The sequence below is a fragment of the Epinephelus moara genome, chromosome 23, assembly GCF_006386435.1.
Source record: "Epinephelus moara isolate mb chromosome 23, YSFRI_EMoa_1.0, whole genome shotgun sequence".
Classification (NCBI taxonomy): Eukaryota; Metazoa; Chordata; class Actinopteri; order Perciformes; family Serranidae; genus Epinephelus; species Epinephelus moara.
In genome coordinates this window covers 22,687,155-22,702,617 of record NC_065528.1, presented here as the reverse complement: position 1 = coordinate 22,702,617, position 15,463 = coordinate 22,687,155, and the positions used below count along the sequence as shown (strand labels likewise).

Genomic DNA, 15,463 nt, shown 5'->3' with positions numbered 1-15,463 from the left:
TTATTTATCTCACCACCACCTTGTATTGTGCAACTTTTAAAATAAAGACATAAACCCAACATTTATCTTTATCATTTTACATGGTAGTAGGTTAAAGTAGACACCTATGGCCAGGGGCGCACCATCAGGAGAAGCAAACCAGCCTAATGATGGCTGCTCATGCTGGCAAATTATGCAATGACAAATATAAACCCATTAAACCTCCCATAAAGGTACCATACAGTGCACCGTTGCTCATAAATGGATTACTTAAAGGACCTCCTGGGGTCACAAGTGTCAGCAGCCCCCCGGCCTTCACCTGCAAAATGTTACTCAAATTAACACATACCAACACACACAACAACCACAAAGGGATGGAAAGAGACACAAAATAACTACAAAAATGGGCAAAACAACCACAAAATGACTAAAAACAGACACGAAACGAACCAGAGGAGACACAAAACTACCTCAATGAGACACTAAACAACCACAAAGACACATAAATGAACCCAAAGGGTCACAAACTACCTACAAAAATGGGCAAAACAACCACAAAATGACCACAAAGAGACGCAAAATCACCAAAAAAGACACAAAATAAGCCAGAAGGGACACAAAATTACCTACATGAGACACAAAATGACCTCACAGACACATGAAATGAATCCGAAGAGACACAAAATGACCTCAATGACACACAAAACAACCAAAAAGACACACAAAATGACCTCACAGAGATACAAACTGAACCCAAAGAGACAAAAATAACTACAACAATGGACAAAATAACCACAAAGTGACTACAAAGAGACACAAAATGACCCCAGAGAGACACAAATGAATCCAAAGAGACAAACTTACATAAAAGACACACAGAATGACCCAAGGGCATAGGTTTGATTTTCACATTGGTGGGGACATAAAAGTGCTCCATGGCAGCGACCTGTACGTTGATGATTTTTTAATGTAATTTCACGTCATGTGAAACTGATCACTGCTTTATAATGCATATTTAGATATCTACACTAAATACAAGAATGTCTTGGTTAATGTATTCTCTAATGTTATCAGTTACATGAATATACACTGATAACTTCACCACATCTGTCCGTATGTGCCTCCCAGGGTAAACTATAATATCTATGATTATCAAGTTTTAATAGAAACTTGTTCAGGCCCAGTCCCGACTTGATAGCATATTGTCATGGTGGCTTCGGTCAGAGACGCTGGAAGGAGGCAGTCCTTTTTTCAGGCAAAATTTGACATACCTGCAAAGCCATGATGTCTCCCTATAGTGATCCGAATTGATGCTGATAAAATCATATATTATGCATGAATCAATATTTTTACTTACCCCTAGTCACAATGCTGAATCTCACTATTAACATATATCCTTCACGATTCAATCTCACATGTGAGGCTCCTGTCTCTCCTCTATCTCCCCTGTCTCTCTTCCATTTCCTCCTGTCTCTCTTCCTGCCTCTCCTCCATCTCCTCCAGTATCACTGGTGTCTTCTTTGTTGTGCGTAAAAGCGCATAACTTATCCTGAGGCACTTTGGCACGCGACTGACAGCTGGAAACATTAAAGGTGAACACATGACGTCCTCTTGCGTTCAGCTGTGCCCACTGCAGATAACTCATGGGCAAAGTTCTCTGTTATGCTGCATTCACGCCTCCTTTCTCTGTCACACCTCGCAACAACTTCTCCATTCCGGCTATTACGCATCCCTTTCTGCAACATCAACCCCTCACAAAGTCACTCTGATTCCCACATTTTCCCTTCTTGCAGTGGTTGCAAACGGCCACGGGGCGCGTTTGCATTAAATCCACTTGAAATGTAAATCCTCCCAGCAGCTCAGGTCACCTGGATGCGGGCAGAAACACCTGCTGGTGGAGGACGCACCCCTTCACACAGCACTTTTTTCATGTTAAGCACCGACCAGGCACGTCCCACCCTCACTTGCTCTCAGAGCGCAACACTAATAACCGAGTCAGTGCCGGCACGTCTCAGTCACTGGTGCACTTATTTCGAGTCAGGGTCCTTTATTCTCAAGTCTGACATGATCTGGAGACTCGTGGTCCTCGGTGGGATGTTCGTCCTTCTTCTGGGTGCTGAAGGCAGCAGGACGGTGACTTTCCGTCGGACTCAGCAGGATGGGAACCAGGGGCAAACGCGCGCGCGCTCTAGGAGGGATATGAGCAGCCCCTCCGGGACCCCCAGGCCTGCTCATGGTCCTCCCTTCACCTCCTGCAGGACCCCCCTCACCCCCCACGAGCACGATGTTCTGGATGCCAATAGGCATGAGGTGAGGTGTGTTTGAGTTATGGGACAAAGGCTTGCGCACGAGCAATGTCCATCAGATAAGAACTGTAAGCTCTATAAATATGCAGTTATAGTTTTATTAAACATGGAAAATTAATTTCAGTCCACAGATTAACTTGTTTCCAGGACAAGGAGTGATCACTTTCTTGCTCTATCTGTTTTTTGCACTGTTTCAGGATATTAAAAGGTAAAATATTTGTTAAAAATACAGCAGAAATTAGTGGAACTATGACACCAAATGTCATTTTAAGCATGATTATGATGACATTTATGCAAACCGACGATCAGGTTACCACTGTGGTAATCAACCAGTCAACATTTTTGTCATGTTTACTGGCCCAGTAACCCAGTTTGGCAAGCAGTGTTGCTTGACCATCACAGGAAGTGGAAATTACACATACATGGAATTTAGTTAGTTTTTTGTTTTGTTGTTAACCTTTAGATGAGATGCTGTCACTTGCATTGGCATAGAACATGTGCATTTGTCCCCTCGCCCCCCGGGGGACCCCCAAACCCCCCATTTCATATGTGCCCCCCAACCCCCAATAAAATATGAAAGTAGCAGAGGACTATTACTCTGACAAAATTAAAGGCATTTAACCATAAACTGATGCAGAAAAGGCACAAACTGGTGCATAAAAATATCAGAGATGAGGAACTTAAGTGTACGGTGCTCAAAACCCCCAAACCCCCTATTCCCTGTGTGTGTCCCCCACCCACCAATATTGAAATGAAACCTAGGCTCTTGGTCACATGTATGATGATCTCTTCTCTCTCTCTCCCAGACAGGGTTTAACGGTGATGATGGCTCCTATGTGATTCTCACATGGGTGGGTGATGGTACAGGGGTGAGTATCTTACAAGGTCACATCATTCTCAACAGATTTGTATGTCTCTTTAGAGATACACAGACTGTCTTATCTGTGGCAGTGCATGCAGTTTCCTTATTTCAGATTCACATTTTTCAGCAAAGTATTTGTTGCAATTTAGGGACTGATCTTGATTTATCAGAGGGGTGTGGCTGGGGTGTGACCTCATTTTATTTATTTATTTTTTTCCCAACCCTTTGTGATACTACAGATGTTTTTCCTTAAGCACTCTTGTTGTTCATGCTAGTTAGTTGGCGCAAATTGTTGTTGTTATTTTTTGGTCCTAACAGACATAGAATTAAGTGATTTTGATTTCAGTATCACTATTTTGAGCTCAGATTCGTTTATGTTTTCTTAAAAAATGTATTTCTGACAGAAACGTTCATCCAACATGATGTGTCCGAAGATCATCAGAAATTCAACTTATAGAAGTTAAAAATTAAGAAAAAAAGCCAACAATATTTTTTGTTGGTACAGTTTCAAGTTATGATAAATGGTGCAATTTTGGCAATTTTCAAAAAAGACATTCCTTCCCAAAAAATTGGCGGTAAAATAGATACAAAATACAACCACTTAAATTTGTATGCTCCTTTTCCTTTGCCAAAATTAAAAACATAAGTCCCCCCCCCATGCTTGAAAACTTATTTGACATGCCTCCTCCTTTTTTTTTTACCACCCCCTTTCACCTCATAAATAATGAACAGTCCCTTATGATTATTAATTTTTTGTGTATTTTTTTGTTGGAAAAATTGATCTGAAATATCATTTTTTAAGCTCCCTCAAACTTCAAAAATCAAAGTATGTCATACTGAATTTGAAATTAAAAGTGATTAAATCTTCATAGCTGGCTGAACATGATTCAGATATATTTTATACTGTAAAAATTTCTATTAAAATAATTAAACAAATAAAAAAATAAATGAATAATACATAGAATAATATTTAAAAAATAAAATAATAATATTGAACCCTTTTTTGAATCACAATAAAAATGCAACAAATTAAAACAAGAGCTAAAAGAATAACAAAATTAGACAATAAAAACACAGTAGATGATAAAGAAATATGAATGACCAGTAAGAATAATACAAATTAGAGAATTAATTTAAAAGAAGCAGAAGAATAAGAATTATTACATTAATTAAAAGCCAAACTAAATAAATAGGTTTTTAGCTGTTGCTTAAAAACGTTCACCGAGCCTGCATCTCTTATAGTGTTTGAGAGGGTACTCTATACTTTTGGATCATACTTAACAAAAGCTATACCGCATGTTTTCTTGTACGTATCAGCAGTGAGAAGATCTGAGAGCTCACGAAGGATTATAAAAATGACTGAGACTGGCCTACACTTTACACTCTAACTTCTAAGAGCTTTTGAAACAAGTAAAAGAACCTTAAAACCTGTTCTAAAAGACACAAGGAGCCAATGGAGTGTAGCTAAAACCAGGGTAATACACTTTCTCTTCCTTGTGCTGGGTAAAAGACCCAGCATAGCAGCATAATTCTGAGTAGGTTTTAAAAAAATGTAATTGACTGTTTTGGAAGGTCAGTTAAAAGCACTACAATAATCTCAAATTGTAACCATATTGCTGCTTTTCTCAGGTCGTCCTGGTGCTGTCAACATTTAGTGCTCCGATAGACTCGTTCCTAGAAGGCGGCTCGTCTCGACTCTATCGAAGGTGAGTTCTGACAGATTTCAAGACATTGCTCAACTTGAGTAAAACTCAAACATCCAATAAAAACTTCTTTCCTCTCTCCTCAGCACGGATTACGCAAAATCCTTCCATGACATTTCCCATCGGATCAACAACACCTTCATCAGGGAGGAGTTTGGAGTCAGTGTTGGACCAGGGAGCTCTGTAAGTGTACAGGAGGGCACGTACTGTGTGAGCCGTTAAGAGTTTCACTTGGGGAAATCGCTTGAATGTTGCTACCTGGGAAGAAGTGTGTGATGTTGCCTCACAAAAAGTGTGAAGACATCTGGCTGGTTGCTCAGCTGTCTGATCATCTTGTGCCAGATCTTCACTGTCAAACCAGTTTATTTTGCTCTTGTCTTGGTGCGTAGATATTTTGGCTCCAGATACAGCTTTGTGAAACTAGACAAGAAGAGTGTAACAGAGTGAGAGTTGCACTGTTGTACAGGTTCAGGATTAACAGGGTTATATTCACAATTTGGATGCTTTCTTTTGTTTTACCAGCCACAACAACATCACAATGGCTGGTGATGTCATAATGGTAAATGTGGTCCTGGTGACAGCAATTGTAGCGGAAACAACCACAGAATCTGTTTTGAGTATTTTGCTAGGGCGCAGCTGTGCAAGATGCAGACAGGAAACTTTACAGATGTGTAGCTGAGATCAAAATTCAAGTGAACTTCAAAGATGGGTGTGGTCCGAGCAAGAGGGCTGGAAGTAGGGGGGTAGGAAGTAGGGAAGGGACCATTACCCCCTCACATTACGTCCTTGGCCTACATTTGTTTTACATCAGATTTTGCAAATTAAAATATGAAGTAGCAAGCAATGTAATGTTTATATTTTCTTCCCTTTAGCTTATGTTTAGTAACCTGTCATCAGCCCTGCCCACCTTCCATCTCAGGCTTGCTTTTAATGATTTGAAAGGTCCAGTGTGAAATGGAATATAACATTCGTAACTATGTTTTCATTGGTGCAGAATCACTAAGACATGTTTTGTTGCAGCGCATTTTGTACCACTTTCTGTGGTGCTGGAGAACACAATAATTTTACGTCGTGTTGCTATGAATCAATTGTAGACCCCACTGTGCTACCTGCAGGTAAATCAAAAGATAATTGTGACAAGTGTTACTTCCTGTTGCCAGTCGGTGGCGCAATCACTGTGACACCTAATGTGCATGTCGTTGGCCTCAGGCCTGGAGCCTTACAAAACATGTGAAGTCTGGGGCAGATTGGACCATGTGTGCTGGAGTTACAAACCACTTCCTGTTGGGTGGCGAAACATTGACATTTGACACCTCGCCACAGTCACACAGTTCAACCAAAACTCAAAGTTTAAGCAACTTGGATGTCCACAGTCTTCAGATGGTACAGACAAAATTTGAAGTCAATCGGATCAAATCTGTTGGAGGAGTTCGTCAAAGTATGATCCCTTGAAAGGGTTAAAGATTACACAAAAGTGGCAGAGTAAAATCAAAATGGCCGACTTCCTGTTGAGTTTAGGGTATAGCTCCAAGAGGCTTTTTTGTATGTCTTGGGACGTTACAAAAGCCTACAAATTTTCATACCTCTAGGTGAAACGTAGGGCAGGGGCTGCTTCGTTGAATTTTTCTAGGGGGCACTTCTGCCATTAATCCTACACACTGGACCTTTAATTGACAGGTGATACTGACAGCAGACATACCTGTGGTGGACCACCCAGGCGGGATCATCTTCATCTCCACAGACGCCGGTGCGACCTTCAAGTTCATCCAACTACCCTTCCACCTGGCCCAGCCAATCACGTACCACTTCCTCAACCCCGACTACCTTGTGGCCCTCAGCATTGATGTGAGTCACACTGCCATCCTTTATACGTTGTTTGTCTTACTTTATTATTTTCATTCACAAGGTCACGATGGTCTTCCTCGCTGTGTGTAATATTCTCGGGTAAAACACACAAACATTATGCCTGCACACATCAAGCACACACCTTAAAGTAAAGGTAAACACTCCTCTGTTCCTTCCTGACTCGCAGGGCGGTCTGTGGCTCTCTCTGGACTTTGGCGCCAAGTGGACAAAAGTTCATGATGGAGTGCATTCTTTCTCATGGTGAGAATAAACAGGAAGAAAAACCACACTGAATCCCAGTACATTTAAAAGAAAGCACGCTCCATGAAACGTATATTTTGTAAAGCTGTATGTCAGTGTTACAATTTTACTGCAGTGTTTTGTTCTGCAGAAGAAAAGTAATCTGTAAAAACAGCTCATATGGAAATTGTTGTGACATTTTTTCAGTGTTTGTGACATTTTTTAACTTCCTCTTTTCCATTAGGGGGGCCGGCATTAATTTGTTCTTCAGCTACAGTCAAACAGACACGGGTAAGAAGCTATATGGAATGCACCTTTAGCAATTTTAACCTCTGTGGTGCTTAATTAAAGGAAGCATGTACCTAAACACAAACCTCAAATCCCAAACCGACTCTAATGCAAATGTTCAGCTGTAATATTGTTTATTGTTGTCTGGTTTCATATTTTTTATTTACTATGTGTGTTTAAAAGCTATTCAAGATTAAAAATCTGAGAAATCTGACATTAAACCTACAATATGTAATTTTCTATTGCTAGGGGGTCTCTCAATCAATACAGTAACTAAAGATTGTGTCATTGCAGTCAATTTCTCCTGGTTAGAATTCCTTTAGTGTTCATTGTTCAGGAGGTTTTTACCAGGAGCCGAATTATCCACAGAGGTCTCTTCCTCTCCAAAACAAACAGACCAGGTGATTTAAATCAATAAAAACACTGAAGAAAGCAGTTTCATTTTAAAAAACAGTGTTTCTCTAATGCTGTTTGGCTCGTTGAGGAGGGGCTGCTAGCCCAGCACCTGCTAATGTGTGCTCCCCTTTTTCCTCTGATAGGTTATGATCCAAACATTCAGGAGGTTTTTACTGGGAGATGAATTTAGTGCAGAGGTCCCTTCCTCTCCAAAACAAACAGACCAGGTGATTTAAATCAATAGAAACACAGAATAAAGCAGTTTCATATTAAAAATTACTGTTTCCCTAATGCTGTTTGGCTCTTCAAGGAGGGGCTGCTAGCCTGGCACCGATAGCTTAAGATTCAAACATTCAGGAGGTTTTTACAGGGAGCTGAATTAAGCCTAAAGGTCTCTTCCTCTCTGAATAAAGCAGTTTCACGTTAAAAGTCAGTGTTTTTCTGGTGCAGTTCGGCATAGCAGGGGCTTGTGCTGAGCTGCCGCGAACATTTGCTCAGCTTATTTCCCAAATAACTTCAGATTCAAACATCTGATGACTAAAATCCTAAAACATAAAGTTAAAAACAACCAAAATCTAAAAACGCAATGTAAAACACAGTAAAATTTGATAAAATATTAATATATAAGAATAAGATATTGTTGGAGAATCCAACAGCATTCATTACACATGGAAAAATGAGCAGCGTTTGAGCTTGTTGCCCCTAATTTTCAGACACCTGTATCTCTGACGAGAGGGGAGGATGTCAAACTTTTTACACAGAGGATGGTCTGGAATTACTAGAATGCATTTTACTTTCAATCCAAACTCCGTCTGATAATCTTTAAACAAGATTTGAAAGATGTAGCAGCTAAAATATCAGGCATCACTGAATTAAAATCAGAGGGAAAAACAATACATAAATAGTCTTGAGTATGTCATATTCCTGTCACTGAGTCTTCCTTCTTGTTGCCACAGTTGAGGCAGATGAGCGGGGGGATTTAGTGCTGAAGAGGACCAAAGATCTGGGGAAGACCTTCACCACAATCCACGAGGACATCTACAGTTTTGGCTACATCGGAGCGTTTCTCTTCTTCTCTGTGATGGAGGACTCGGTAAGATGTGCGAATACAAAACCTCCTCTTCATGTCAGTATCACATGAAAGACCGCTAATGTTACACTTATACGTCCAAATGAGAGCATCAAGTATTAACAACACTGTGATGCATTGTTCTGCTCGCAGAGATCCCCTCGTGTCATGTACTTCTCATCAGACCAAGGAGATACCTTCAGTCGAGCGCTGCTGCCCTCTGCCTCCACTGAGCAGGTGAGAGAGAGATTAAACTAGACTACTTGTTTGGTATTGGTGAAGCGCACAATCTCAAAAAACTGCCCAGTTCCATTTTTCAATCAAATTTTAGACTAAAATAAACTGAAAACTCTGGCACTATTATTCAGATATTTCAAATGATACATTGCACTGTACACAGGTAACGTACAGATGTTAAAGGGGCAGTTCATCCCAAAATCAAAAATACATATTTCTTGTTATACCTTTAGAGCTTTTTATTAATCTAAATTGTTTTGGTGTGAGTTGCAGAGTGTTAGAGATATTGGCCATAGAGATGTCTGCCTTCTCTTGAATATAATGGAACTACATGGCACTCAGCTTGTGGTGCTCAAAGCGACAGAAAAATACATTTGCAAAACTCAACAGCAATGTGTCTTTCCATTAATCATGACCCGGTTACTCAAGATAATCCACAGACCTTGTTGTGAGCAGTCTTGTGTAGGAACTATTTTCTGTCTATCGAACTACACCTGACAACCGTATCTTATGCAGAAGGAAGTGTGCATCTACTGCTAGCTTTTACTTACTTTAATTTCACAGATAAGAAACAATAAATCGTGAAGACAATAAAGCCTCCACAAAATAGCATTTTAAGTCTTGTGTGTGATTTATCCTGGCTTCATACGAGTAGAGGAAATCTCTGCTAGTTGCTAGGCTAAGTTATACAATGTAAAATGCCATAGGCTTGTGCTAATAACGTTAGCATGTTGTATTTGTTTGGAAAATGTGTTTAGTATAAGACAGTTGTTTTGTCGGTGAACCTAATGAGCTGTAATGGAGCCGAGTTATGTATTGTTACCGTTGTTAAATGCTGCTGTTGTCCCTGGCTTCATATGAGTAGAGGAGAAGTCTGCTAGCTGCTAGGCTAATTTATATAATGTAAAATACCATAGGGTTGTTGCTAATAACGTTAGCATGTTGTATTTGTTTGGAAAACGTGTTTAGTATAAGACAGCTGTTTTGTCGGTGAACCTTGTGAGCTGTAATGGAGCTGAATTTAGTTATGTTACCTTTGTTAAATGTTACTGTTGTCCCTGGCTTCATATGAGTAGAGGAAAAGTCTGCTAGCCGCTAGGCTAATTTATACAACGTAAAATGCCATAGGCTTGTGCTAAAAACATTAGCATGTTGTATTTGTGGGGAAAATGTGTCCAGATAAAGACAAGTGTTTTGTCTGTGAATGCTGTGAGTTATAGTGAAGCCTGTTTGGGTACTTGTTGTTGCTATTAAGCCATGTTTAATGTGTGTTTTGAATCAATTAAACTTTACAGCACCCAGCTTCAACTGCAGAGTGACACAGACACACCACCACACAAGTATGAATGCTCATGTAGCATAGGCCATAGCGTAGGCTCTGCATAGAGCTCATGCACAACTATAAATCTGCCTTTAGTCCATAAATGTCTCTGTATGTATATTTTGATCCAATATCTTTGTTTAAATAGCTTATTTATTTATTTTTTAATCTTTATTTTATACATAATTGGGTGTGAATTAACTATTTCCTGTAAATATCCCCTTTGTCACATGTTCCTCTCACACTCTTGAGTAAGACTTGAGGTTTAGGAAGTTCTAAACTCACACACACAGACACACTTACTTCATGGTCGGACGTTCTGGAGGTTGGTTCACCTAAAGTAAAAGCATCGATGGCAACATTTCCTTTTTCAACACCAGCTGAACACACATCTGTTCTGGCGATACACCCACCCACATACACATCTTGTTGACAGCACAAACACACACACTCTCTCACGACGATTAGACAAGGTTTATAGCAAAGATTAAATTAGTCATCACAAAGTTTGTTTTTTTTAATTGCAGCTCCAGATTTTCTCACCCACATGTTTTCTCTTACTCAATATGTGTGTGTGTGTGTGTGTGTGTGTGTGTGTGTGTGTGTGTGTGTGTTTGCAGTTTTACTCCATCCTGGATGGAGATGAAGATATGCTCTTCATGCATGTGGACAACCCAGGAGGTAACAACACACACACAAAAAAACACACACAGGCACAAAGCTCTGTCCTTATTTTCCACCCAGAAGTCACACACACACCTACCTTAAGAAACTACTATAAAAACACACCTGACACGTATTTGCAAATATGCCCATGCTGTGACAGAATTTATAGCTCTCTCAGCCTCTTTTGTTGTAATGGAAAAGCTCAACGGTGAAGGCCGGACTGGTTTCACAAGTTCTCGGTGCTGCTGACAAATCATTCCATCATACTGAGAGTGTGTTTGTGCATGTGAGTCCAGCTGCCCAGTCTTTGTTCCTTTCTCTCCCTCTCTCCCTCCCCCCTCAGTTTTGTCTTTCTCATTCACGTCTGTTTCTGTTTCCTCTCACATTGTGATTTTTTTTTTTTTTTTCCCTGGCAAGTGCTCCGGTTGGTGCTGTGAGGGTTAGTTGATGAGACTTTTGTACCGCTGAGATAAATAGGGGAGATATGGGGGAGAGGGGCTTTATCTTTTGTTGGCTGGAGGGAGGGAGATTTAGTTTACACTGCAAAAGCTGACAAACATATCTTGGGATCAGGGTGTAACGCAAGCACACACTCACACACAAGAAACCATCACGTCCCTCAGCTGAGCTTGTCCTTCATGGCTTTAGCTGACACGTGTGTGTGTGTGAGTTTCACGCAGTAAAAATATGATTGATGATGACTAGTTGTTATTATGCTGATGTTGAAAGGTTTGTGTCAGCGTTGCATCACTTGTTCCCAGGTGCTGATTCCCTTTGAAGGTGATACATGTCGTAATTATTGTGGCACTGGTAAACTGTGTGATGAGAAGACAAAAAAAAAAAAAAAATCACTCTCTGTAGTTTTTGTTGAGTAACAACATCCCTTTTGCACCAGGAAGTAATGCGGTTTGTTAGAAATGAGGTTTTGATTAAACCCTAGAACACTGTCAGGAGCATGAAACAGACGTAGTGTCTGTTTCATGCTCCTGACAGTTCAATGTGATGAATACTGTATCTATATGCTACGATATCACTGTTGATTTTATGATGATGACTTCATGCTAAAAGATGCAACAAGAACTCCTTTACATGTATTTTCAACAATGTGTTTCCATTAAAGGTTCTGTATACAACATTCAAAACATTAAAAAGGTGCATGTGATTCTAGAGAAAGATTTTTGATTCATTCCCAGGTAATCAAATACTGCTTTTTTTATGACCTAGGAATCAACTAGCTTTCTCCAGAACTGCATACCGCAGCTTAAATGTAGCAGCAAACAACTGTTTGCTATGTAAAGATATAGTGGAGTAATGACATCCTGAGCATGCCACCTCTTTAAGGGTGCTTTCAGACCTAGAGTTGTCTTTCTTTGGTCTGACTGATCATGGACTAAATTTGTTCCAAAGTTGCATAACTGCCTAGAGTTGGTTCGTGTTCTCACGGCAGCATTTACAAGCGGACCAGATCAAATGCCTTGTGTGAGAAAGCTGCTCTTGATAGGTCAGAATTTACATGTGGGAAAAATCCAGGAAGTAAACAAAATGTTGAAGAAGAGTACACTTGCAAGATAAATGTGACACTTTCTAATGTCACAATGGAGGGACAACTACGCAGGTTGATTTTAGCGCTGCTCATCGTGGACTATATTGCTGTCATTGTTCATTTTAGTCAAACCATACAGTTTGAAAACGAGGCGCGGCTCCAACTAGAAAACAATGTTTTGATGCATTGGATGTGCTGAATGTGCATATTAAGGCAGTACAGGAGGAGGTGCACATTAATAATCCTCCAGGACTGTAACATGCTCATGTTTAACCCAAACAATGTGTCATGTGACTGCAGTTGGTTCAGATCGAGTCAGAACACGTTCGAACCGCACCAGAGTTCCTTTGTAACCGGACCGAGACCACCTCTTCAAGAAGGTCTCGGACCGGTTGTTTTGTTTTGCAAAGGAGGAAATGTGTCTTTTCATTTTTACACAGATAGAACAATAAAATGCATTGGACTCAGTGTGCAAGATTTCTGTGCTTTCTTTTTAATGACTGATTTTAAAAGATGGGCTTTGTCAGCACTGTTTACACTGTTAGCACTGATTACGCTATTAGCACCATTAGCTGCTAGCTGCCAGCTCAGCACCTCCATGTTGAGAACCACGTGCTGACAATCCTCAAACTCTGAATCATAGATATGCTCTGAATGCTGCATACAGCGCCTTAAAATAACCAAATCAGCTACTTGGTAACTTTGGGCTTTGGATTTAGAAGAGTAATGATGTGTCTTAATGTAGCAAAAGGCTAATATTGTCATTTGTCTCTACCTGTTGTCTTCTGTTTCACCACAGACACCTACTTTGGAACCATGTACACGTCCGATGACCGGGGCATCTTATTCTCCAAATCGCTAGAGCGCCACCTGTTTGATGGGCAGAGGAAGAGCGATTTCACCAACATAACGTCACTGAGAGGAGTCTACCTCACGAATAAACTGGACGAAGGTGGGTTTTCTGTGTAACTTTAGCACTTTTGGCTACATTTCTACCAATGCATTGAGTGTACACTAAATTAGTCCTTTTATTTTGTTACACTGGGTGACGTTATTCTTCATCCTGATGAACAAAGGCTGCTGTTGTTTATTTCAAGTCAATCCCACATTCACCAAGCTGCTGCTGTAAAGCCTCGCCAGGGCACCAAATGTGTATTAATCCACCGCAGAAAATAGTCCCCAACAAATGCACTACTTACTCTTGTTTAAGTGACGTTTGCTTGAAACTACAGTGCCCAGCTGTTTTAGAAGATAACTGAGCCTTTTTTAAATATTTGTACATTGTTGATTTTTGTCTTCTAATGGGATTTCTTGACGACAAAAAATGTAGAACAATGCCAGCCTTATATCTGCACGGCTAACTTATCATCCAAACACCTTTTCAGTTTGATAAAATAACAAAGTATGATTTTAATTTTGTGTTTTGTTGCAGATGGCCGTATAAGATCTGTCATTTCCTTTAATAGAGGAGGGACGTGGAGGCTACTCAACAAACCCGAGAATGTGGAATGTGTAGAGCATGTCAGGAATGTATGTTGTATGTGGAATAATCTAATCTCAGGCTGCATGTGCACATTAACATTATATTCTACGTGTTAGTCAGTGTTCAGTAAAACATCATGTGTGTGTTTTTCATCAGTGCAACCTTCATATTCATGGAGAGCACAGTCGCAACATTCGCATCGTTCCCATGCTGGCTCTGTCTGAGCCAACTGCTATTGGTCTGGTTATCGCCCATGGTAAGTGAACGGCAATGTTACTTTAAACAATTGTAATTTTTTAATTCTGTTTTCAAGTAAAGTTTCCATAAATGGTTTCAAATCTGACGTAATGATGACCTACAGATCTATTTCGATGATCTCCTCTCTTCTCCAGGTACGGTGGGTGACTCTCTGTCATCGTCGCAGCACCCAGATGTGTTCGTCTCCTCAGACGGGGGTTATAACTGGAGGGGGACGCTAAGGGGTCCTCACCACTACAGCATATTAGACTCTGGAGGTCTCATTGTGGCTGTGGAGGCCCAGCATGAAGGACAAGTCAAGACTATCAAGTACTGAGCAGATATTTATACTTAATGCAGAATGGAAAAGCAGTATTATTTGGCAATAGGTGGCAAAACTGTTACCATACTTTTCCTTGTTTCTCATCAACCAGGTTCTCCACAGATGAAGGCCGGTGCTGGAAGTCCTACAACTTCACCAAGCAGCCCTTCTTCTTCGCAGGCCTGGCGTCCGAGCCGGGGACCAAGGCCATGAATGTGAGCGTGTGGGGCTTCCGGCCTGAGGACGACGGACAGCCAATGTGGGTGGCGGTCACCATTGATTTTCAGAGCCTCATTACAAGAGAGTGTGAGTCATCAAAATGTTGTAATTCAATCTACTTCCATATGTAGTCTTCCTCCGGCTCATCACCCCTTTATAGGGCCTGTTACCACCTGGTGCTAGGTGTATCAAACTGCCTCCGGCAAGGTATTCTCTATAAAAAGAAATATCTGCATATTGGCAAGACTTTGGCATTGGAAATGTTCTGGTTTCCGTTTGTAGTCCATTTTTAGTCCGAATCATTGATCATGTTTTAGCAGGCTTTGGTTGCATGCAGGCAAACAGTCCATGTGGAGAGGAAAAGAGGCAGAACGCATTGGCCGACATGTAATCTCAGAGTCTAGTGTCTGATGATGACTTAGCTTTTATTACCTCTGCCAAGGAGTTTATGTACTTGGCTCAGACTGTTTGTTTGTCTGTTTGTCAACAGGATTATGGAAAAACTTGTTGACGCAATATTAATTAAATTTGATGAGAGGGTGTAGCATGGGTCCAGGGAATAACCCTTTAAAGGATTAACTTCGGTATTTTTCAACCTGGGCCCTATTTCCCCATGTGTATGTGTGCGTATGATTCATAGGTACAACTCGTTTTAAAATTGGTTCAGTATTGAGGGAGGCGGATGCAACCGGGAGCCACGAAACGAGCTAAAACGGTAACGGGGGCAAATGCGTCCCGTATAAGTTT

The 15,463-nt window shown here is 40.6% G+C and overlaps 1 protein-coding gene across 1 annotated transcript in view; it reads left to right on the top strand.

Annotated features, from left to right (window-relative positions):
- The first annotated feature begins 1,824 nt into the window (after positions 1 to 1,824).
- The window catches only part of si:dkey-159a18.1 (sortilin), a 19,409-nt gene continuing 5,770 nt past the window's right edge, over positions 1,825 to 15,463 (top strand). The window contains exons 1-15 of the mRNA XM_050036398.1: positions 1,825 to 2,289; positions 3,092 to 3,154; positions 4,777 to 4,853; positions 4,937 to 5,033; positions 6,528 to 6,695; positions 6,883 to 6,956; positions 7,180 to 7,226; positions 8,576 to 8,712; positions 8,842 to 8,925; positions 10,867 to 10,927; positions 13,255 to 13,407; positions 13,888 to 13,985; positions 14,095 to 14,194; positions 14,331 to 14,505; positions 14,610 to 14,803. Coding sequence (XP_049892355.1) covers positions 1,852 to 2,289; positions 3,092 to 3,154; positions 4,777 to 4,853; positions 4,937 to 5,033; positions 6,528 to 6,695; positions 6,883 to 6,956; positions 7,180 to 7,226; positions 8,576 to 8,712; positions 8,842 to 8,925; positions 10,867 to 10,927; positions 13,255 to 13,407; positions 13,888 to 13,985; positions 14,095 to 14,194; positions 14,331 to 14,505; positions 14,610 to 14,803 — 1,966 coding nt within the window. The 5' untranslated portion in view covers positions 1,825 to 1,851. The remainder of the gene's footprint in view (positions 2,290 to 3,091; positions 3,155 to 4,776; positions 4,854 to 4,936; positions 5,034 to 6,527; positions 6,696 to 6,882; positions 6,957 to 7,179; positions 7,227 to 8,575; positions 8,713 to 8,841; positions 8,926 to 10,866; positions 10,928 to 13,254; positions 13,408 to 13,887; positions 13,986 to 14,094; positions 14,195 to 14,330; positions 14,506 to 14,609; positions 14,804 to 15,463) is intronic.